The sequence below is a fragment of the Rissa tridactyla genome, chromosome 1 (genome assembly GCF_028500815.1).
Source record: "Rissa tridactyla isolate bRisTri1 chromosome 1, bRisTri1.patW.cur.20221130, whole genome shotgun sequence".
In the NCBI taxonomy this organism is placed as follows: domain Eukaryota; kingdom Metazoa; phylum Chordata; class Aves; order Charadriiformes; family Laridae; genus Rissa; species Rissa tridactyla.
The window spans coordinates 208,601,092-208,625,200 of NC_071466.1; the positions used below are offsets into that span (position 1 = coordinate 208,601,092).

Here is a 24,109-nt window from a genome sequence, read left to right on the forward strand (position 1 = left end):
GTTATACTGACACTAAGGGAACTTCTGTCAAAGTTGTTGAACTGAGTGAATTAAAAACAGGTATGCTGCCTTTTGAACTAAAGTGTTTTAAACTGGAGGTCTTTGAGAGGACTAAATTGACAGGGTCATTTGTGTACAATTGTGAAAATGCCGATGCATGGTCTGTCTACTCTAGATATTCTAGCTAACGGTATTAGCTCTGATAGTAGACCTCCCTCTGACCAGTAAAATCACTTGACCCACAACTATTTGGAAAGTCATTTCCTCTTTGGTTATCACAGAAAAGCTTTTGTGTCACGATGGAAAAATTATATTGTACAGGATGAAATGTTCTCTATCAGATGGGAGAAATAAATAGGTTCTGGCTACATGCGTTACATTTGGATGTTTTCAGAAAATGTTGTGATTTTAAATTCCCAGAGGTTTGGGGTTGAAAAAAACCACCTTTCTATTACTGAGTAAAAAAGTATAGGAAAAATAGACAGCGATTGCTGTAGAAATATATTGTTTGTGTTATCTTAAATGGTATTTTAACAGGTATGTTTGGACCTTTAACTGAAACACGTGGTATTTTCTGTAAATCTTTAACATTTGCTAACTAATTCAGGTCAAGAGTATAGCAGTGTTTTTCTCCTGCTTGTTTGGTTATTTTTTTAATGTGTGCCAAATAAAAGAGGAGGAGCATATGACATCCATCACCACATGATGTTCAAGCAACAGCATGTTGACTTGTATCTTCTCTCTCATGAGTGTCTGTTTGAAAGGTCAGAAAAACGCATAAGACTAAAATGATGTTCAGGCTTAAAATCACTTAGCTATTACTTAGCTATTTAAATAGTAATTTACTGTTCTCCACAGATCCTAGGAGGAATCAAAGTAATTGTTTAGCAATTCTCTTTGGTCATAAAATATTATTATTTTTTGATACCCTGATGCAATAAAGGAATTTTTTTTCCATTGTACAATCATTGTACCTTTTGGGGCAAAAGTGGCACTTCTTCCTCTGCAAATAAGGACAAGACCATTGAATTTTACCCACTAAGCAGGTATGTTAAACACCCATGTAAGAGACCACTGCTTCCTATAAAAATGTGTACTTTAAAAAATGACCAGTTATGTAGATAAATGCTAACTATATGGTGAACGATATGTTTTTTTGTGTGTGTGTGTTCTGTACTTTTTATTTCACTGGAAACTACACTTTCTATTTTCACTTTCTACTCTAGCCAGGCAGAGCTGGTGCACCTTTCTACTTCACATTGATGCTGAAGGGAAATTTTGCTGTTCCTGGTCTTTCTTATTCACTGTATTGGAAGTTATTAAAACTAAATGTAGATCATTCTTGTAAAACTATCAACTGGCTTTGAAAAGGTCTTTTATATAAAATCAGTAAACATTGCAAATACACCAACTGTTTTATATAATTACATCCAGAGAACTGGTAATTATCATCAGAGTATCACTAAGTGTTCTAATATCTGAAGAACTCTAAAATAATTTATTGTATTTAAAACATAAGTAAGTGACCTACCAAGTAAATTCCACATAACGGAAAAATCCTTCTGTGGGATAAATTACTGACTTAATAGGAGGTGGACTGATTTACACTATCTCTAAAACTGACTCCTTTGGTGGATAAACCCTAATACACAGATTTATGTTGAAAGAATGTGATTAATTTTATGTGAATGTGTAAATGGTAATGATTCAAATTTTTCACGAAAACGAAATCAAATTAACGCCAACCTAGGCACTGCTCTCTCCCTCTGGCTTGGATGCCTTGCAACTTCTGCCTTCAAAGGGTTGTCTCTGAAATTTTATTTTTCCTCTCTAAGGGGTGTGATGGGAATGTGTATTTTGCAATTGGTTTCTTTACTGATCACTGTCTTATCTCTCACAGGCAACAACAAAATTATACTTCAGGGTTTATTTTTAATTAAATGCTGTAGTTGAATATTGGATTTTACAAAGGTAATACAACAAAGAGCAATGTTTTTTGTTGTAGCTTCACCTTAATTTTAAAAGAGATTGATTAAAATACACTTTTTTACTGTTTAAACTGAATACAGATATAATTTAGTCCAATAAACTTAAACTGATGCAAGTCTTTGCATTCACAAAGTATAATAACTATACCACAGGTGCTGGTTTTGTTTATGATTTCCTTTTCATTTCTCATCAGACATACAATTAATAACTGAGAAAATACATCTAGTAGAAAAGGTCCTAGAAGATGGAAGTATAGAAGGATTTGTCTGGGCATTCTAAAAATGACTGAGGGTTCTTGTTTAGTTTTGTTTTTTCAAGCACCAAATCAAGAAAAAAAAAAAAGCAATTGAGAGACTAAGTTAAAGGAGGAAACTCTTTCTGAGGGTTCTCTTAGGTAGAGAAGAATTGAATAGAATAGAATTTTTCCCATCATCCTGTGGAAATCTTGCTAGATTGCTACCACCTTGTGAGCTTGGGCTGAAAAAAACATGAGTTATTCTAAAAGGCGCTGTTCTCTGAAAAATTCACAGAGAAATAACTGGGGTAAAAAATAATAATGATGTTGTGGATTATCTGTAATGGCTTCCTTAATAAAAGGCTTTGAGATGTAGTGACAAAAAATTAGTAACTTGCCAAGATGGCTGTTTCAGTCTGTATGACCAGTTCATAGTGGGTTCTTTTCCTGGTGGCAGTAAAGTAGGCTGTAATGGGGGTGGTTACCACAACCATACAGCAAACCTGTAGGAATGGACTTGCAAATGGATGATGCCCTAATATTCATTGTTCACAATAGTCTTAACTTTAATAATTTTTAAAACCTCTCCTTCTTTCATCTCTTCTTCGTCCCACAAAGAACTCCATAAATGGAAAGCTGCTTTGAGTATCTTTGGTCCTTTTTCTATTCCAGGTCATAGTCTCTTCTTGTTTTACTTACATACTCCACAAAACTGCAATTAACTAATCTTGATTTTTATTCCTGCTGAAATGCATGAGATCCATTAACCTCAAAATGGTAGTTATTGGCCCACATCATATGAATAAATTAGGACAAACTACTTTTTGTACAACAAGAAGCCGCCAAAACTTCTCACTGATCTGAAACCAGGTTTGTAAACTTGCGTAGGTGACACTGCATTGTGCATAATTCTCAGAAGTAAACAGACAAAAGTACCATGTCTCTTCATAGTAACCTTACTTATATATTAATAATATTAATGTGGGCTCTTATTCTGATAACTCTCTATGATGCTTTTAACATTGCTGAGCCAAATGCATATCAATACATATTCTTTTTGCAATTTTAAAAATAAAGAAGCTAGCGTAACGATTCATTGGCAAGCATACTTGAAGCCAACAGCCTAGCTATTTCCTTATCATAAAAGTGTACGTGAACCCTGATTCAACCTCATATCACAATCAAGAGGTTTTAGCATTTTTTGTCTATGCCAAAAGGCATCACAAGTCTACAAGTATTTATGATAAATGTCTACAGACATGCCACCTCAAAAGATCATAATAGTTATTTAGAATAGAATAGAATAGAATAGAATAGAATAGAATAGAATAGAATAGAATAGAATAATTTCAGTTGGAAGCTACTTACAACAATCATCTACTCCAACTGCCTGACCAATTCAGGGCTGACCAAAAGTTAAAGCATGTTATTAAGGCCATTGTCCAAATGCCTTTTAAACACTGACATGTTTGGGGCATTGACCACCACTCTAGGAAGCCTGTTACTGTGTTTGACCACCCTCTCAGTAAAGAAATGCTTCCTAATGTCCAGTCTAAACCTCCTCTGATGCAGCTTTGAACCATTCCCACACGTCCTATCACTGGATACCAGGGAGAAGAGATCAGCACTTCCCTCTCCACGTCCCCTCCTCAGGTAGCTGTAGAGAGCAATGAGGTCAGCCCTCAGCCTCCTTTTCTCTAGTCCTTAGCCGCTTCTCACAGGACATTCCTTCCAGAATTAGATTTCTATGGTATACATCCCAGGAATATGATGGGCCTTTCAGTCATCATGCTTGAGCTAGTACCATGACATCCTCTGGCCTCTGCCTGAACTGAGTGTCTGGAGTTGAGCTATAGAGTAAGATAATATGTCTGGGGGTGGATGTGCACATGTATGTAGATAGATATATTTATGGAAGGGTTCTGAAGGCTCTCATAAGAAACATCTTGTTATTCCTAAATACAATTTTAAAAATTATTTGTTAAATTTTCCCCTGTTAATTAGCTGTTTTAACATCACACTAGTTCTCTTAATGACTTGTTGCCTTTAGGGTATATTGTTTGAAGTATCATTCCCTCTTTCTCTCCTACAGCCTTTTCACCAAGACTGTACTGCTCATGGTGTGCAATGGTGTTGACCGAAAAACCTTCAATCAATCATGAGCGCTTGAGAAGGGCTTACAGCACAAGAGAAGATCTCGGAGACCAGTCTGTAAGTTTATTGGGATAATCCCTCAGATTCCATGGAAATAAGCAAAATGCTCCAGAAGTCAAAAGAACAGTGCCAATTTGAACCAACTGAGATTCTGGCTCTTTATTTGTGATGAAGGGAGAAACTGATGATATGTGGTATTTAGGTTTGGTGTACAGGTGCCTACAGGTAGGCTGATAGTAAAGTTATCAAGAGATTGAGGCATACATGGACCAAAACTCCTTTCCTTTCCACTGGTGGTTTGAAAAATTATCTATGCTATTGACTTGTGACATAACGACTACGTTGGGAGAGAAAAAGAAATTGTTAATGTCACAATTAGAATTCCAGAAACAAAAATGTGCAATTAGTTTTTTGTCACAGTACAAGAAATATTCAATCATGCTTAAGCAGAGCAGCTTGGATGCATGCTTTTTATTAGGCAACAACATGAGCAAAGCTGTACCATTTTTCAACAGAAGTCTAAGTCCTCCAGTGGAATGGAAGTGCACATGTTTGTTGTTTTATAATGTTTCTTAGCACAGTTTTTCATTATGGACTTATGCGCTGATGTGGAAAAATCAAGCAGAGTTCTTGTTTCATGTTAACATTTACAGCACTTAATGGAGGGGTAAAATAAATAATTAAATATTGCAATGAATTAGTAGACATGGCAAGAAGGATTTGGGATGTGGTTGGTTTCTTAACCATGTCTTTCTGCTCACCTCCTTCAGGCTTGACTGGTCCATCAGACATCACTTTCCTGAGGGCTAGTTGGCTTTGGTCTTTGTTGTCATTGGCTGGTGGAGGCAGATTGTCAGACTGAGTTCTTTGAATTGGGAGGACTCCTGCTATGCTGTGTCTGTGCTGCTTCCTGGCATGATTAGACTGACCGCTTTTATGTGCTGCTGTGGCAGTGTGGGTGAAATGGAAACCCAGAGTATGTATCCTCAGATGGAACCAGCTTAAATGTTATTCATGCAAACAGAAGTGTTTTTTTTCTGTATTTAAGTAAGTAGTGTTTTCAAACACCAAAGAGACACCACATGCACAGCATTAAAGAGTATTAAAACTGGCTGTTTCTTTATTAATGATGGTGAAGACAAGGGAAATAATTTTCCCCCAGTTTTTGCATTATACCATGGTAAGTTTATGGCATATCAACAAATCCTGAAGACAAACACAATGATCCCACAGTCAGAGAGTTTTAATTTGCCATCAACTAAACTCTCGACCAGCAATCAGATACTGGTTTGAAGTATATTCTGGAGAGCAATCCTTTTAAATGGAAAAGTTTTAATTTTTTAATCTATTAAAAGTTGTCAGATGAAATCTATCTTGACCCTAAATCAATCCGTGGCACAAAAATTATCAGAAAAATTGAACTATGACACCTGACTTAGCTCTCAACTCCCCTTGACTTTGCTAACTTGATTTTGCATGTAATGTGTTTAACGTTTTTGGCTGTTGCTGATTCTGCTCTTCATTAACATGATTTTATCTGAGATATTAAGAATGTTGCCTTATATTTCCTTTGGAAAAAAAAGTAGATATTTACAGTCATGTTTCAAAAATAGAAATCTCAGTCAGGTAGTTAAAAAACTTTTTTCTTTAACTTTAAATATTCTTTTGTGTATATAGTACTGTCCTTCTTGATTACTACTTATAGGTATAGTTGTTAATGTGCTCTCAGTACTTGTGTGCAACTTGAAGAGCTAGCAGCCGCATCTCTGCAGGTTTTGATTATTTCGTTGGTAGTTAATTCCTGACATCAAAACACCACCACACAATGGAATTCTCTGAGTCATGCACAGCCATGGAACATCATGGACCATGAGTGAAGGGACTGATGGAGAAACAGCCAGTTTCACTGCAGTCTATATAAATTAAAATAAATAAATAAATAAATAAAAGAATTCTAAATACAAGAGTATATTGTAATTATATGTATTCACACACAGGCACACAAAGACATTGAACAGAGTGAGCACAGTGTGCCAAGAACAGAAAAAAAATAGCCAAAAAGGGAAGGACAGCAGGGAAAAAGGCAACAGATGAACATTAAGCTGCCATGCTGAGGAATTTATTTGCGTCTTTTACTTGGTTGAAGGCGAAGCTGTTGGACAGCTGCTTCAGCAGCGGCGATGGCTGCCCCAGCGTCTTCAAGGTGAGTTTGAGTGACGCTGGTTTTGCTTTGGCTGCGGGATGGACCGTGAGAGCGTAGATGTCCTTCAGAGGAAGATTTGGAGCTTCCTGGGCTGCTGTGGGATTTCTCAATGGTGGGCACCTGCATGTCTACGAAGAAAATGAAGAAGCACAACTGTTGCATTTATTAAAAACAAACAAACAATTTCATTTTCTTTCTCTTGACTGGCCTTTCTAGCTGCATTTCAGAACAAGGAATAAAGATTTAAGCTGTGTGATGCCATTCGAAGTCTCAGGACATATCGTGATTAGGGAAGTCTCATGAGGCACCGTTTTCTACTTCCCCCCTTTTCCCTGGCCTACGGAATAATTAATTTACTATTGGGTTTCTATCACCTATGAATTATATCTCCTGCGCTGGTTCACACTTGTGGAATGATGGGGTAGCCTAAAGACTAATTGGTTTTCCACTTTCTACTTCTCCGATATGTAGAGACAAACTAGCATCACTTACACTGGTGTCGAATACTTAGCTAATGCAAGCAGTTTTATTCTGACGAAAGCCCTGGCCAAAACCACAGCCTAACTTGCAATAGCTTCTATACTAACCTCTAATTTAGATAAAGATCTTATGTAGACACCGATCCCTAGCAAAACATTACATAGAGAAATAGAGAGGAGATGGACCAGAGTTTTATCACGCTGAGGCTCTCATCTGGGTGCTGTTTGGGGTGGCTTTTGCTTTGATATGACATATACTGTGTTTTAAGTGAGCAACTGGCCTCCACCTACTTAGTATTAAAAAAAAAAGGAGAGACAAATTTCTTGGAGCAGGAGACGCTGAGATCAATTCTGCTTTTGTAAACACTAGTATAATTCTACTATATCAGCTCCACCCATTTCCAATACAATTGAGATACGCTACAGACCATTAACATTGACTGGAAATGCATATGCATTATTATAGCATAATTGTTATTCTATAAAATATTAATGTGACATTTCCAGAAGATAAAATGACATATAATATTTAAGGAACATGAAAAATAGAAAGCTAAATATGTATTGAATTTGGCCAAGGCTACTAGAAAACATTAAAAGGGCAGAGAATCTATAGTACATGCGCAAAGCACAAAGAGCTTGTAAGTTGCTGTTTTAAGGACACAATTACTCAGTAAGCTGGTTGGCACCAATCAAGCCAAATTAAGTCTTGGCTCCAATGAATTAATCACAGAGATAAACACATTTTTAATAACAGTGTATACAAACTTCATAGAAGTAACTTTATTTTTCTATTAGAACTTCCACGTAGCATCTGGGCAAATATTTCATATCAGGTACACCAAGTCATTCCTACCCTTGGAGGGGTCTGGGAAAATTCCATGACTTCTGCTTTTGATGACAGATGGTTTTGGAGATTGCTGGCTACTCTGTCCAGAATGAGATTTCCCATGATCAATGTTTTCACTCTGTTCTTTCAGAGGGTACCACCGAGGAGTGTTGTCAAGCTGAGAGACGCTGGATAACTCGATCAATACCTACAAATAAATCAAAGTATAATACAGGCTCTGTATCTGATCTATTAATGATTGTGTACAGCATATGAGCCTACAGTTGTGTACCAGAAGTTGCAACTAAATGTAAGAAGTTAAGGGTATAAGGCTGTGTACTGACAGATTCAAGACTCTCTGCCCATGCTCTGCCCTCACCTGATATAAGCCAGCTGTCATCCCAAACCCACATTTGTTAGCATATTGGTGTGTCTGAACTACAGAAGACTACAGAAGAACTGATGTCTTCTCAACAGGACCTCAGTAAGGACTATGAGCTCAGACATAGCCCCATACCAAGATGGCTACATAATTTCAAGGGTAGCTTGTGAGAAAGCAAGACTAAAAAGACACCTAGTCATTCTGCCTCTGTATAGACAGATCCTAATAGAAAAATTGGGCAGTGTCATTTTCTCCTTTTTGTCACTGATGGTAAAGGTGCAAATATTTCTGTGGTTGATTTTTATAAAGTCTTCCGTAACATGAGACTGGTGCTTGTTGATTCTGTTAAAAAATCCACCTAGCCAGAATTTGTAACAAAAAGAAAAGAATAGGGATACCTTTGCGCTTCACTAAAATAGCAGAATTAAATAGGCCATTTAGGCCTCAAAACTTCACTGGGAAAAAAAGAGGGAGATGCAATGGCAATATGGAAATTAAATGAGCAACTTGGCAAACAAAACCCCCATGGTAGTTAAAATCTGCTCTAGGCCACCTGCATTGCCAGCAGGAGTTTTATGAAATTTCTTTTTAAAAACAGAAGGAAAAAAAATGAGCATTGGGACCAATAAAGACCAGTCCACCCTTAACGGTATTGCAGCTGAGAGGGCCAAGGGATGTCAAGTACTAAAGATTCATCACAGAGTCTTGAATGAAGAAAAGGACAAAATAGCCTTGCATTTGACTAGAGTGAGGTGTGAAGGTTAAAACTAATGTCAGGTAGGAAAAGTTTTAGAATTGCTAGACAAACAAAGTGTGCAATTACCTCAGGGAACGATGCCTTTCTCAGATTATTACAAGACCCTGAATAAAAGAAAGCCTCTTCAATTTTAGGAATGGGGAAATCTCTTCACAACTGATTTTTTCCTAAAAGGTTAAAAGTCTTTTTTATTTCCTTTTTTCTTTCAGCTTCATAGGTTGTATATGACCTGGCTTGGTCTGTCTGGTTAAGTCTATACTTAATCTGCACAGAATAACTATTTAGCAAGCTCCCTGGTGTGGTTTGTTATCATGGCTTTGGGAACGACTTGGAAGACAGCGTGGTGTGTGTCCAAACAAGAGAAACAAATCTGGCGAAGGGTCTAGAGCACAAGTCTTCTGTGGAGCAGCTGAGGGAACTGGGGTTGTTTAGCCTGGAGAAAAGGAGGTTGAGGGGAGACCTTATCGCTCTCTAGAACTATCTGAAAGGAGGTTGTAGCGAGATGGGGGTTGGTCTCTTTTCCCAAGTAGCAAGTGATAGAATGAGAGGAAATGGCCTCACGGTGTGCCAGGAGACATTTAGATTGGATATTAGGAAAAGGATTATCAAGCATTATCAGACTGTCCAGGGAAATGGTTGAGTCACTACCCATGGAGATATTTAAACGATGTGTAGATGCCATGCTTAGAGATATGGTTTAGTGGTGGACTTGGCAGTGTTAGGTTTATGGTTGGACGCAATGATCTTAAAAGGTCTTTTCCAACCTAAATGATTCTATGATTTGGTTCTATGATTCTATGGTTGAGGATTGTTCCCAATAGGCAGTTTGGGCTAGGGGCTCTGCTTTGTAGGAGAAGAGGGTTCACATTCCATGGATGTGAACTATGATATGCCACTTGCCATTTAGGTCATGCAAGTGGTGCTGGCCTTAATCAAGAAAGTCCTTAGGGCAAAATTTGGATAACGCATATTGGTTGTTATGGTGCAGGACTCCTCTGGACACCCTGGTCCTGAAATACACAGGATAGTCTTTTCCGTTCCTTTTTTCCATGAAGAACTGTTTTCATATTTAAGTCTGAATGATTTAATAAATAAAATAGTTCTAGAGTTTAAAATATTTGAAGGCAAAAGTTTAAATCTTCCTGTAGAAGCAGCTGCTGGAGCATCCATTTTCTAAATGTCATAAATAACGATGATGGAAATATTCAGTAAAGCCCTGCATTTGGACAAACATGCTGAACTCAACAAGAATACCGATGCAATATGCAGGAAACAAGTAATCATGTAGCTGCTTCCTCTACATTTTTTTAGTAATTGTTCAAATAGTGACATTGATTGCTCAGTTTTGCAGTTACATAAAGGGGAACTGGATCTGAACTGAGTGTCTTTTTGCAAAATTCAAATGCAGAATGAGCAGAGATAATCTGGTTTACTCTGTATATAACCAATCAATTTTCCTGGGCTTCTGTTTCTAATTATAATCCTCTTCTGTAATAACATTTTTAATTACTTTTTTGATACCATAGTTATTGCTGGTAATTCTGTATTTTATGTGCATACCTTTGTTTATTTGCCTTTAACAGAGAGAGCATACTTATTCCCATAATCACTCATCTCATTCATTATTAATTACAAGATTTTGCCTTCAGTCATACTTTGGTAATGATATTACTATTTTGTAGTGTTAAATATGAGACCTTGATCAGAAAGACCAAATTACTTACACTTGCAGATACTTGTGCATGTGCTAAGTTATGGCTTGATGGCAGAATTTAATCCTTTAATCATTTACAAAGTCTGATACCTCCTCAGTCTTCCCATGTTATGTTAAAATCAAGGCAGACAGCTTATCAGTCATAATAAGAATCCCCATTCAGTCACCGGGAAGGCTGTTACTATCTCAGACTCAAAAAAAAAAATCTCAGTTTTCAGTGAAGTAACATTGTGTTGAGTCCTAAACGAACTTGCCCACAGTTCATTGAGATAAAGGGAAGGCATCTTTCAGGTGTGAATGAAAGAAATCATGACCATTTGTTATGAAGTCAGCAGTAAAACTGATGTAACAAAGGCTTTACTTAACACATGCAAGATACCTTGGAAGGGAACAGTCTCCAAATACCAGCATGCAGTTAAACAGCTTTCCAACTAGTAAGGGTTAGAGAGGAGGAAATGGTACTCACTTCACCAAGGAAGTCATTCGAGGAGAATCTATCATAATCCCAGACAGTCACTTCCAGTGTTTTCTTTTTCAGCTGCAATTTAAGTCAAAGGATAATTAACCTTATTGCCATCATAAACTTCACATCAAGTCTTTATGGTGGTTTCTATTTGTTATCTCCTCCTTGTACCCTTTTTCACAGTGACAGCTAGGTAGCTTTTGTCCTTCCATCAACCTGGATCTCAGAAAAATAATTTGGGGCTATTATTTGTTATCAAGACTAATGGGCTTGTGCTTGGTCCTATTTTAGGAATTTCCACAAGTTGTTTTTGACAGAATGTGTGTCCACTACTAGAGCCAAACTGATTTTTAAAGCCCCATTTTTGCATTTCTGCAGCTTTTCTAATCATAAGATCTGAGTTGTCTCAACTCACACATTTCCCTAAAGTGCATTTAAGTATGAATTTCATATGTTCTAATTAAAACACCCTATTTACACAATCTCATCTGTGAAGACCGGGCTTGAATACTGCTGCAATTCAGTGTAGTCAATAGGACTCTGCAAGTGATCCAGACATGCAGGACAAGTTGTACTGTGAGGCACTAATGACAGCAATCAAAACCCATTAACTGCAGGGCTTGTTAAGCATGATAACTGTGTCAAAAGCTCTTCTTACAGGCTACAGTAAGAAACAAGTAAGGCTTTTTATATGACAAGATGGTGCAAGACAAAGAAGCTGTTGATCAAAGAGTTGACCTTATTGGAAAGATTGACCTGAGTGTCATTCCAGGGGTATGTGGGGACAGATGGTGAGAGGACTGATTACCAGTGTTGTAGGATGTGGCAAAAGGCTAGCAGGTGGCTGGAGAGGCAGCAGTAAATTCATGTGGCTTGAAAGAGGGAAGGACAAATCCTGGGGGTATGGGATGTCTATGAAGTCAAGTTGAGAACTTGCAAGTGAAGAATTTGTTGGACGCTTCCAAGTGTTACCAAGGAAAAGAGGACTCTGTTCACATACTTGAATAAAAGAGGTCAGAGCCAGAAATCCTATGTGACAATTGAGGTCATCATCCTAACAGAAGCAACGTGTCAGTCATTGCTCTGACTATTAATTGTCTGCTTGGGACAAAGAGACAACAAAGGATCAAGTAATTATTCAAAATCATAAGCTATACCATTTACTGTACATAATATATATGTTTTCAAGAAAAGCATGGTTTGCTATTTACCTCCACTGTCCCTTGGCTTAAAGCAACACAGATTCAGACAGTTCTTAATAATCTTAAATTGCCTTTAAATGATAATTTAATCTCATTATTATGCATTTGAAATATCTTCTGCTCCCTCCTCACATTAGAAAAATGAGCAACTACGCAAAGTCAGTGTCTTTGAAAATCAAGATTAAATCAGCGTATCCTGAAAAACCAACACAAAGGGGAATTGTACTATTTTTAGCATCCACAATGTACTCTTTAAGTGGGCAACAACATGACTTGAAAGCTAAGATTAAACCAAAAAAATATTTGAGAACAATTCTTTAATCTTTCTCTGTTTTATTCCTCATAATTAGGCAACATTCTTCTTAAACATTTGTTTTAAAAATATCCTCCAAAAATTAAGGAAAAAGTTGAATGAAAAGATTGTCTTTTGAATATTCCTTACAGAATATTTTTAAAGCTGATTTTCTTGACTGAATAAAATTCCGTTTCTTTCCTGTTCCAAGACAGTATAAAAACTGCAACATGAAAAATAACCTAAAAAAATGAGTTGAGCAGCCACTAGTCCATGCTACTTTTAGCTTCCTGCATGATATCTCCTGCTAGATGCTATACTAAGTATATGTATTTTTACCCTTTAAAAAAGAGGAATAGGATAAATACTTTTCAGAAATGTATTGTCTCAATTATTGCTTTTTTTGGGAGGACATGTTGACCTCTTATTTCAAGTGATGACTGTGCAAGGACAGAGAGAGGAATGTATAGATCCAGGAAAGATAAAAAAAAAAAAAAAAAAAAACAAAGATTTGAAGGATTTTTGGTGGAAAGAGGAAAATAGAGAAGACTTTCAAGTAACTGCAACCCTACTTTGCTAGCTTCTTTGCATTAGTATGATAATAAAACTGTGCTGAAAACTTGCAGTACTCTACGTTTCTTTGAGATCTCTATTTTAAGCCTCTTAGTTTAATAAAGCTTTTATAAAATATTATGACAATGAAAAACCATCAAAAGAGATTTATTAAGCAGAGTGCATGAAATGAGTTTCAAAGAGGAGGAAAATTTGCTTTTCTGAAGATATATATTTGTACCATTATTGAAGGCAAAGAACACTCAATGGCTAGTGATTCTAAAAGCAGCCATTATACCATCACAGCAAAGTAGGGTTCTGCCTTACAGCATCCAGTTTTAGGTCATGAAGCCAGAAGTTCAGATGCCCATCAGGAATTTAATCGACAGCAATACTGAAACGCATTGCAGAAACCCACTATCCATCTGACCATGGGTTTCTGCAAGTGGGCAATGTACTGACAGGAAAATGAGAAAGTGTCCCTAAAAGAAGGAAAGCAGTTTACACATGTTGTGAATCTCATTTGAGTTCCAAGCATATTATCAGAAAAGGGTTACTAAGCTGCAACTAAGTTCAGACTTTGCCTTGTGGAAAAATAAAAAAAAAAAAAAAAAAGGAAAAAAAAAACCCCAAACATTAAAATAAAAACCATTATAATAAAAACCAAAAACATGCATACTGCATGTGAACTCCAGTTAGCTTTAGGCTGCTGTGGACAACCATCATTTAAAGAAAATAAAGGAATATGCACAAACCGCCAATGTGAATAATATTTACTCTTATGGAAAACATAACCGACATCACACGTACAGAAGTATCTGTTTCTCGTCTTAAATGTCTGGAGATGACTGGGCATTGCTAAGGATAATGATGGTCTGTGTAACTAAATATGCATTACTTGAGATATTTAATACATATTCCTTGAAAATCTCATACAAGGATTTGTATGACAAAAAAAAAACAATTTTAATGCAGTTTTTCTCCTATGCTGAAAGTAAATTCCTATAATTAGTTCAGAAACATTATAAAAGACTGCAGTCAGTCAGGATATTTCGTATTTGATCATGCATTATACTTATTTTTGTTTATATTCCTACCTAACATTTTCTTACCTTTGGAAATAAGACATAGGCTCCTACATCACTCGAAGATTTTGAAATTATTACTCTTTCTAAATATATTACCTTCAATTTAAGGACATGAGCTATAGCAAAAGCTATTTGCTTTAATGAATTGTATTCATCATTTAAGGAAATACTTTTATTTGCTTTCTGACAAGTAAGAAATTGAGGCGAACAAAGCCACACTTTATACAGTGCTCATACATTATACCAACGGCCTGACCAGCAACAGAACTTACATCTTTTACCATCTTCTCCTAAATCATTCTAATGCTTTCTTTTATGCACTGAGTAGGTATTTGACATGAGTTAGCAGTTGTTATACAATATTTGTAATGCGTGTACTTGGCCTTCCTCTCAAATTGTAATTATCTCCACTTTATTACTTAACAAAAACCTTAAATTACTAAATATTCACAGTTTAATTTATTTTTTCTCCAACTGTCAAAGTAGAATTTGCTATGTGATAAAAGTAATCATTCCGACCTTGAAAAAAATCTGTTTCATTTCAAAGAGTGATCTATTTCACATAATTATTTTCAGTTTAATTTCAGCTAGGTTGTGAAGGAGAAAAGGAAAATGAAAAATCATGCAACCAGCTAAAGTCTAGACAGTGACGTTAAAAGGACTATATTAGGGAATATTTAATAATACTTATTTGCTGCCAGAAAGCAACCCATGCTTTGATGGAGGGAAAGGAAATGCTGCTTTGGAGAAATAATATTTATAAAGATACACAAATTTATGTTACGGTATGACTACTAACTCTGTAGAACTTAGTGTATGATGCAGTTTTGCTTGTTTGGTGATCAGAATACTCATTCTCAGTTTATCACAATTATTGTCTTGTACTTCTCTTTATATTCCTAACTATTTTGAAATATCCATTCATAAGGGTTATGAGTGCAAACGATATACTATTGCATGGTGATAGTTCTTCAAACTGTAGAGGGTACTCATCATCAGCATGGAATTATTTGGTGATTTAGAAATGTGCTTAACTGTGTATTCTCTAAGCCAGGGAACTGAATTTTACAGGAGAAGAATGACTCACACTGGTATCTTAGCACTAGATATAAGCCATGGAAAGGTGTGGAAGGAAATACTATTTCCTGCACACACTTCTATGTGACAAGAGAACAAAATATACAACATATGTGGTGCTCAGACAAAGCTTACACACTTATAATCATAAGCACTGCATAACAGTCTCAGAGGAAGGGAACAGGAGGAGATTTGCAAATGGAAAGCAGAAATTCAAAGAATTCAACATGTTACGTAAAGGCAAACTTCATCAAATAATGGTCAAAAACTGACATCAAAGATATTAGGAGATTTTCTGTCATAACAAGAAATCCTAGACTAATTTAATTATCCAATTTAAAATCACAAAAGAGCCATTGAAAGTCCAACATCCAAGAACTCTTAATTACAGCTCTGTGAAATGTCACAGCAGAACCTGGAAGCAAATTAAGTAAATGGAAGAGCCTTTCTCAAATGGAAAGCTCAGTTTGGAAATATTGCTAAGACTTGCCAAAACTTTTCACAAAACCCAGAAGACCTAGGGCTTATATTGCAGCTAGACAAACATCAAAGTGGGGTTTTTTTTCTGATACTTTCACTGTGAACGAGCAACCATTTCTGCAAGCCTACATGAAGCTGCGTGCAAATCCCAGCAAACCATAACCACTATGTACAACAGGGCACCTCTGAAGTAAATCTGAGCTACCACCCGTTAAACTCGGATGTGTAGATTGCATGAGCAACCATGCAAGTCCCTCTGTGGGAAGGGTTTTGCTCCTTGTGAAAATGAGTATCTTAATCTATGTTCCTCTCAATGATCAAGAAGAATGAATAATGAAATTTTAAGTTAGGAAGATAATGTTGAGGTCTTGGTGTTGTGTTGGAGAAGTATATTAAAAGCACCGGGAAATCCATTCACTGGGCTATTTTAAGAAGTACTGAAAGAGTAAATGGCCTTGAAAAATCAAGTTGAAAGTATTGAGAACAAAACACTAAGAAAGGCAAAAAGATTTAGGACTACATACAGATCCATTATTCTATAAAATATACTTCATAATTTAAACAAATGGACTGATCATCATTTTGCTCAGTATGCTTTTTTCAAATGGTAAAAATTCCCTTTAAAAAGGGAGATGGAGAAAAAGGGGACTCAATTGCTTCATGCTTCCTCAGTTAACCCTGTAGTTCAGTTGGAGTTAGGAAGCCACCAAGAAAGAGAGATTTCCACAGACATCTTTCACGGATGTAAGTTAAATCTTTCTGTAACAAGGAAAATAAGTATTGTCTAAATTTTTTTTTTCAGGTGATTCGTATTTCAGGCCCATTGCTGTGAATTGCTGCTAAATCTAAAAATGTATCCTTACATTTCATAAATATTTATAAGTACAAAAATGGTAGGACCTGTGTTTTGTGTGAGCTTGCATGGCTTTTGGAACAAAGAGTGACAGTGTTTTCTGCATCTACTTCAGAAACATATATCTTAATTTATTCCCTCCCTCTACTCCATTATCATTTTTTAAATTGCCACATCTGTAGTTATGACATGATTATGAGTGTAATCCCCACAAATTACCATTTTTATGAGTAAAAGGAACAAGACAAGAGTATTGATATAGTAATCTCTATCAGAGGCAAGGAAATAACTCCAAATTTCCCCTAAATTTGGCAAGATTTTACTGGGGTTCACAGAATTGCCAGCAGCACTGATCCCTTCTCAGTAAGTCCTGCAGACCATACAAATAATAAAGCAGCAAATCGCACTGAACAGTGCTACCAGTCACGCACCTGCTCCGTGGAGATATTTTTATAAATGACCGTCTGATTCCACTCAGGATTCAGGCTTTTCTGTACATACTTAGTTCTCCGCTTGTACTCAGCACTGAATTTGAACAAAGGAAGGAAACATTACATTAGCGTTCTTTTGTTTCTTTCAGTTCTAATGCAAAAACACACCCACAAACCAAAAACCGGAAAAAGAAAAGAACTGCATCTCCCATTTCTGCAACAGCTCAGGGTTACAAGAGGACGATAACAGCCTTTGGGTTTTTTTCTTTGGTATGCTTTTCTGACATAATTTTTTAAAACATCTTCTGACTCCAGCAGGCTAGCTTTGCCTACTACCATTTCAACACAAAGCATCAGCCAGCACGTGCACGTATGCTTTGTTCTTTCATTGTAGGTATTGGGCTCTGATTATAAATTGAAGTGACAATGCATTGATTTCTTTTCCAAGACCATCCTGCTATTAGCACTTTAAAGTAGCATGAATGCATTATATTTATAGGTTACAGTCTCTAATTACAGGAGTCCCATCTCACAAGAACATTTAATGAATACCATGGGGTAACTAATATCCTGTTAATGATAGAAACACTAATTTCTTATTGATTCTGCGCTCTGCCTGTACCTCTAACTGTACTGGAAACAAACATAGAAGTGCATCAAGCTCATGATTGTTTTTATCAATAGCTAATAATAAAAAGTTTGGCTGCATAATCTGTTCATAAAAAGAATTGGTAGTGCTTTCTACTCTACTTTGCATTTCCTGAGTATGGAGAAAGCAATGCACCAACATTTAACGGAATATGGATTCATCTAGCTCTCTGAGCTTTGATGTCAGATTTGCTTCCATTCCAATTTTAATGTAATATAAATTTTAACAGACATCTCAAAACAGCTGAGTAGGAGAACAAGAGAAGCTTTTAATGCTTTGAAAACCCAACAAGATATAAGGTAAAGAACCTCTTTTTGCCAGTCAACCGCCCTTTTTCTTCTGTTCAAACCTCCCATACATTAGAGGACTTACGTGCTATATCTATTACTAAATTAAATATGCCCAGGATTGTTCGCCAGCACTAAGGCCAAATGGCACGGAATGATCTGTATCTGCCCTATTAAACTCTCTTATGGTTCCCCTACATTAATTTTGGTTGTGTGCTGTTCTCTTGATTCTCACTTGTGACTTGTGATTGAACTGTGTTTTGGTACACACTGTGGCATGGTCTCAGAGCTAATGAGCTAGATTCCTTTCATGTGAGATTAACTCAGAAGATGCACTCCAGGGACCATTTTAATCATGTAGTCACTAATGGCGTGCCATGCGTGGTACCAGACCGGAGCAGGACTGAATTAAGGTATATGTTAAAAACGCATGTATTTTACTGACACATATACGTCTATGTTGGGTCTTCAGCACCAGCAGTTTCACTTTACAAACTCAATTTTACTGTGCAGTGCTCCTCTCTAATTATTCTGGAGTGTGTAGTGGCCTTATTCTCCAAAAGGGGGTGGCCATATCCAAGCTGCCTACTATACTGATACCTTTTAATGAAAGGAACTTGCAGTTATTTTTTGTTTTTGCTTTTACTTTTTGCTCTAGTCATTCTATGCAGTTCCATTTATTTTCTTGCAAAACACGCTATCTACTGTCTTCCAGTTTATCAAAAAATGTGAAGGGCATTGGGACCCATGAAACAAAGTATCTGTCCACCCCTGCTTATGAGAAGAAAGCAGCAGCTCTCCACAGTTCAATCAGTCCTGTCAGCCACAGCATATAATGGTATATTTTTGGAAAAAAGAAAAAAAAAATATCTTTCTTTTATGTCAGTAAGAAGAGGATGAATTAAAATCTAGGGGGACCAAAGGCATATGAAAAAGAAACACAGTTATTTCTTTGCATATCTTGGAAGGAAAGCTGAAATAGAAGATCTGAATCCTTTTGGAAACTAGGTTTTGATGGCAAACCTTATTCAGTAATGCATTCAAATTTTTTAAGCACCTCAGTAGCCTTCTTTTCCCACTCTCTGATCTGAGAAAAGCATCCCCATCACTCAAAGTATTAATAAGACTTGACTGACCCATATGGAGACATGGGACACAGGCAAGAAACAGCTGGGCTGGCAGCATCTCTCTCTCTCTGGGCTCACAGTACTTCTCAAATGAATGTCTATTCTGATCAACTATTAATGAAATATTAACTTATCCAAACACCTCCTACACCCAGAGTAACCGACTTCTCACCTTAACTAAGTTAGGATAGCATTATACAGTTTGGGCCTGCCTAAATGTCATATGATCTACTGGTTTGAAGAAACCAGTACTTTAAGGAACTTTCTTCTTTTTAAAGAAAGTAGGAAAGGACCCTTTGACATTCCCTTTCCTTTCATGGTTTTCTTTTTGCAATATTACAACTTCATCACCTTTTCAAAATTTCTGATTCTTTTCAGAAATTTGTGAGAAGGTGATTCACACAGCGTTGAGTTTCAGAGCTGTCAGTGACAAAAGATTGTTAACGTGGTAAGTCTGGAGTATTTCCAGTGAAGTCCATAGAGTATCTGGCTGGTGATAGCCCGCATTCGTGTAGCCTATGGTCTGGAAGTGTATGGAGAGGGAAGCAGGAGACCTTGACTACTTCTAAGGACATGCAGACCCAGGCTAAGCTGGATGACAGCTGAAGGTTTCTAGACCTCTGAAAGGAAGGATCTGGCAAACTCATTAAGTTCATACCACCAATGCACCTTCCCCCCTACAATTGTGATTAACAGATGGTGATGTTTTAATAAAATGCATTAATTAAACCTGTCTATACCTAGCATGAAATAATTTGCTCTTGAAATTCAAAGTATGCTGTGTGAGAAGATACCAGCTGCATTACTCATTTATCGTTTCGCTATACTTCCCTGATTATAATTTATTAATACATAATACAGCTGAAAGTACAATGAAAGCAGTGTAATAGAATAACTACACATAAAATGTGGCATTTAAACACATTCATTCAATAATTTTATTAACGAAGATACGGGCTGATGATAGAGAAGATCTGTTTATTAAATTTCATCTGTTGACTTGTTTGGTCAGGTTTCTACTTTTAAATGAATTCAGAATTAGAGATTAATTACTATTACTACGTACTTAGCTTGGGCTGATATTAACATATCTTGAGAATGGAGTTTTGCCTTATGTTTCCAACTCCAGGACAAACAAAGCACCAGTAATTTCAATAACTAAAAATCCACCTTTGTTTACCACAAATAGCCATTTATGTGATAAAGCAGCTTTAAAGCCAGCTGGGCAATTATCTAGAATTATACCTGGCTCTAATGTCTACATACTGTGCAAGGTGTAGAGCGAAAAATACTCCATCTCATTTCCAAACAATGCCTGTTTCTCTTGGCATTCATTTGGACACCACCCAAAATCTTGATACAAGTTCACAGTTAATTATTTTGCAACTTTCAGTGAGCGAGAATGAATTTTTAAGTATCTCTGTACTAAATTCTTCCAGACTCCAAAAAAAAAAAATTGTTTGTCATTAGAGTTTGTCCCTAGCATATTAAGGGTCATTAATTACTTGTTTCCAGTTCCTTCTGATCTGGAAATGGGATTCATTAGAGAATGAACAGCAAAACCACACTGCAATCACCTGTTATCAAAACTCAAGAGAAATCTATAGTTCAATGCACAGTCTTTACAAAATATCATGCACGCATACAAAAATTAATGAATAAATTTGGAAGATAATACACTCTACCTTGCATTTTGGACAACCATGACTTGTCTGCATCCCCAGCATTTACAGAGATAGGAACACAGAGGAAGCAGTGTGAGAGAAAATGAGAACAGAGATGAAAGAAAACATGTGAATAATGGGCAATTTCTAGTATCAGAATCAAAGGAAATAGAGGCATTAGGAAGAATAAGAAGTCTAGCATGGACTGAACTATGGATAAAAGATAGTCAGTAGCAATTCAAGTTTCTGCTTTCAGAAACAAGTTTGGCACTTTTGAGAATCTCTTCATTTTCATTATTCCCTAAAGCCCTAAGTTACATGTAAAACTGTAACATTGCCGTGTTTTGAAATAATGAACCCAAAAAAACCTAAAATCCAAATTCTTTGTAACTTGGCTGCAAGTTTAAACCTATACTTGGATCTGGCTTAGACCTCTGCAGGGTGAACATCTCTCTAGTTCAAAGCCTTATTTCTCATCAGTGAATGTACCTGCAAAATTCCCAGTAAGATTGATTTTAGAAGTATTTTACAAGATTCTTAGGTGCATTAAAAAACACCCTCAAGATTTAGGACCTGTTCCCATTATATTCAGTAATAGTTTTGGGCCCAGTGCCACTGAACAATGTTGAATGCTGTATAGTTGGAACGAGCAAGCTATAAAAGAATATGCATGTACTTTAGCAGTGCTTGCCTATATGCCAAATGCTGAACTGTGACCTGAGCATCCACTTTCCTGTTACTTTGAACAGAACAGAACTGCAGATTTTTAGTTGCATGGTCCTATCCTGAGAGTCTTTTTGGATAAGTGTGATTACACAAGCAGAGAAGTTTGCAGGAATTTGTCTTTGCAATCTATGGTCTGATCCATCCGCTTAGCTTTAGATATTGTCACTGAAGTCAGCAGGATTATTATAACCATATATACTTATGCATACGTATGACATTCTGCAACTTTAGGGCCCAAAAAAGAGTTATAATATTGCTGGTACAGAATCATATCCTTTAAACGAAACCCTAATTACATATTTGAAATTGCAGAGTCCAAAAAAGCAATGGCCTGTGAAAAAAGTGATTAGTGACTTGTATGGTCATTAGATAAAAAATTACCAGAATTTCTAAAACCACATCTTAGCTCTTAAAAAAAAGTTATTAAAAATCACATGGAATGAATGTTTTCTGTCTAGTATTTCTCACCTTTGATATAATGCAACCTTAAATTTATCTCAGATACAGTAATTCTGCATGTTTGCAAATCTGTCCCAAATTCAGAATGTCTTGAGCCGAAGCAACAATCCTATTTTAACCTTAACATGTAGTTTTCTACATTACAGAGAGTATTACATGTATTTAGTACGTTTCAATAGTCTGTTGTTCTTTTAATACATGTTTTTGCACGTATTAGAATTTTTAAATGGAAACATGAAAAAACCCCACATTAAACCTACAGGAATGATCATGAAGTCCCTGAGGTCATTAACAAAGTATGCACATTCTCCTGAGAATAAAATCTGGCTCTCTATTAAAACCCCATCATTTCTCCTGGTGTTTTACCTGGATTTTCTATAGGGATAACCCTCAGTTCTTTATATTGGTGACAAGCAACAAACACAAAGTAAAAGAAAGTTCAGGTTAAAATTTCTCCTACACTTACCCTCTCCCTGGAAGAAGATAAACTTTAACAAAGGGGTCAGAATAGCCGTTGTTGTCTCTAGGAGCAAGGTTTCTTGCCTGAAGGATGTGGATGATAAGGTTGCCAAGGTGCTTGTCATAGTTGATTTGAAGCTAGAGAATGCATTAAAGCACGGTAAGATTATTTTGTAATTTTACTTCCTAAATGATTCAATACCTCTCCAAAATCCTTTGAATGAAATGAGTTTTAGACCTTTACTTTGGCTGGAAATAAACAAGTTTTAGAAGTTTTTGTCTGTCTCTCCTGACTTGAATGAGATTCTAGACGATTATGTTGGATCTTGAAACAATTTTTTCTTTCAAAGTCTGTTAGTATTGGTTAAAGAAAAAAAAAAAGTAAACATGGATATTGATCTATTCCAATCAGGAAAAAGCAGATGAAATTTGAACCCTTGATATTATTCTGAACAATAGCCAGCTTATCGAGTAGGAATTACACAAATTCTGACTACCTGGAGCCCAAGCCCAGGAAGGATGTTATAATACTATGGAAAGACCCTTAGTACTAGTGTAGGAGAGAGGGATCAATTAAGGAAAAAAGGCAGAAATCTATAGGAAGTTAGGCTTCATTTATTCTGCTGTTCCCAGTTCCACTGTTTTGAAAATCTAGAGTAAAGTCAGTTTACGTAAGGGATACCCACAAACTTGGCATTGCATAGAAATAAATACGCTGCACTATGAGAAACCCACAGCAGTCTTTGCTTAAATGTAGAGTCTGAGAATTTCTGAAGTAACCCACAATAAGTGCCCGAAGGTTAAAGATCAGAATGAATTTCACTGTGTTTTCAGCCTGTTCAGGAACAGTAGCATTTTCCATTCTTCTGTTTGTATTTCATAAGCCAACATTAAAGACAGAGGCAAAAATCAAGCACTGACTTACATTAGTGACATTTCAAGGGCTTGGAGTTGAATAAGAAATCAGTTAATGGAGATTGTTTTCTGCAAACTTATTATTCAGAAAAATGTAGCCAGTAGCAACAAAAATTTACAAAGCAAAAACTACATATTTACCTGAATTTCTCCAGTGATTGGGTGGGAAGCAGACTTTGTAGTTTCTGCAGGCTGCCAGATTAAAATACATAAATAAATACATAGGCACACACTGACAAATATACACATACGCACATTGGAAATAATAGATTTTCAAAGTTAACTTTTAAAACAGGTCTTGTTTATACTGCTGTATTGACACATATTTTTAAAAACTGTTTAATTGTCTCCAATTTGTATACTCAGAACTAATAGTTATGGTGTTTCAGCAGCACTTAAGGTCCAGCCCAGCCATTTTGATCAGCCTTCGTGCAAGTAGAGAATCAGATGACTTGACCACCAAAGTCTCTACAGTCTAACCACATTGGTCACACAGGGAGGCATGGGGAGAAAAAGACGTATAGCATTAACCCTTTCTAACAAAATTAAGGTTGCAAACAGAAAACAAATACCACGTCAAGTACAACACAGCCACATTTCTATTGACAGGCAAAGGTTACACTAGTTTAAATTGAGTTTAGGT

General features: G+C 36.4%; 1 protein-coding gene across 1 annotated transcript in view; it reads right to left on the reverse strand.

Annotated features, from left to right (window-relative positions):
• The window catches only part of PCLO (piccolo presynaptic cytomatrix protein), a 367,476-nt gene that overhangs the window by 54,178 nt on the left and 289,189 nt on the right, over nucleotides 1-24,109 (reverse strand). The window contains 7 exon segments of the mRNA XM_054219098.1: nucleotides 5,140-5,322; nucleotides 6,515-6,709; nucleotides 7,917-8,097; nucleotides 11,209-11,280; nucleotides 17,181-17,274; nucleotides 22,559-22,689; nucleotides 23,608-23,658. Of these exon segments, the coding sequence (XP_054075073.1) occupies nucleotides 5,140-5,322; nucleotides 6,515-6,709; nucleotides 7,917-8,097; nucleotides 11,209-11,280; nucleotides 17,181-17,274; nucleotides 22,559-22,689; nucleotides 23,608-23,658 (907 nt within the window).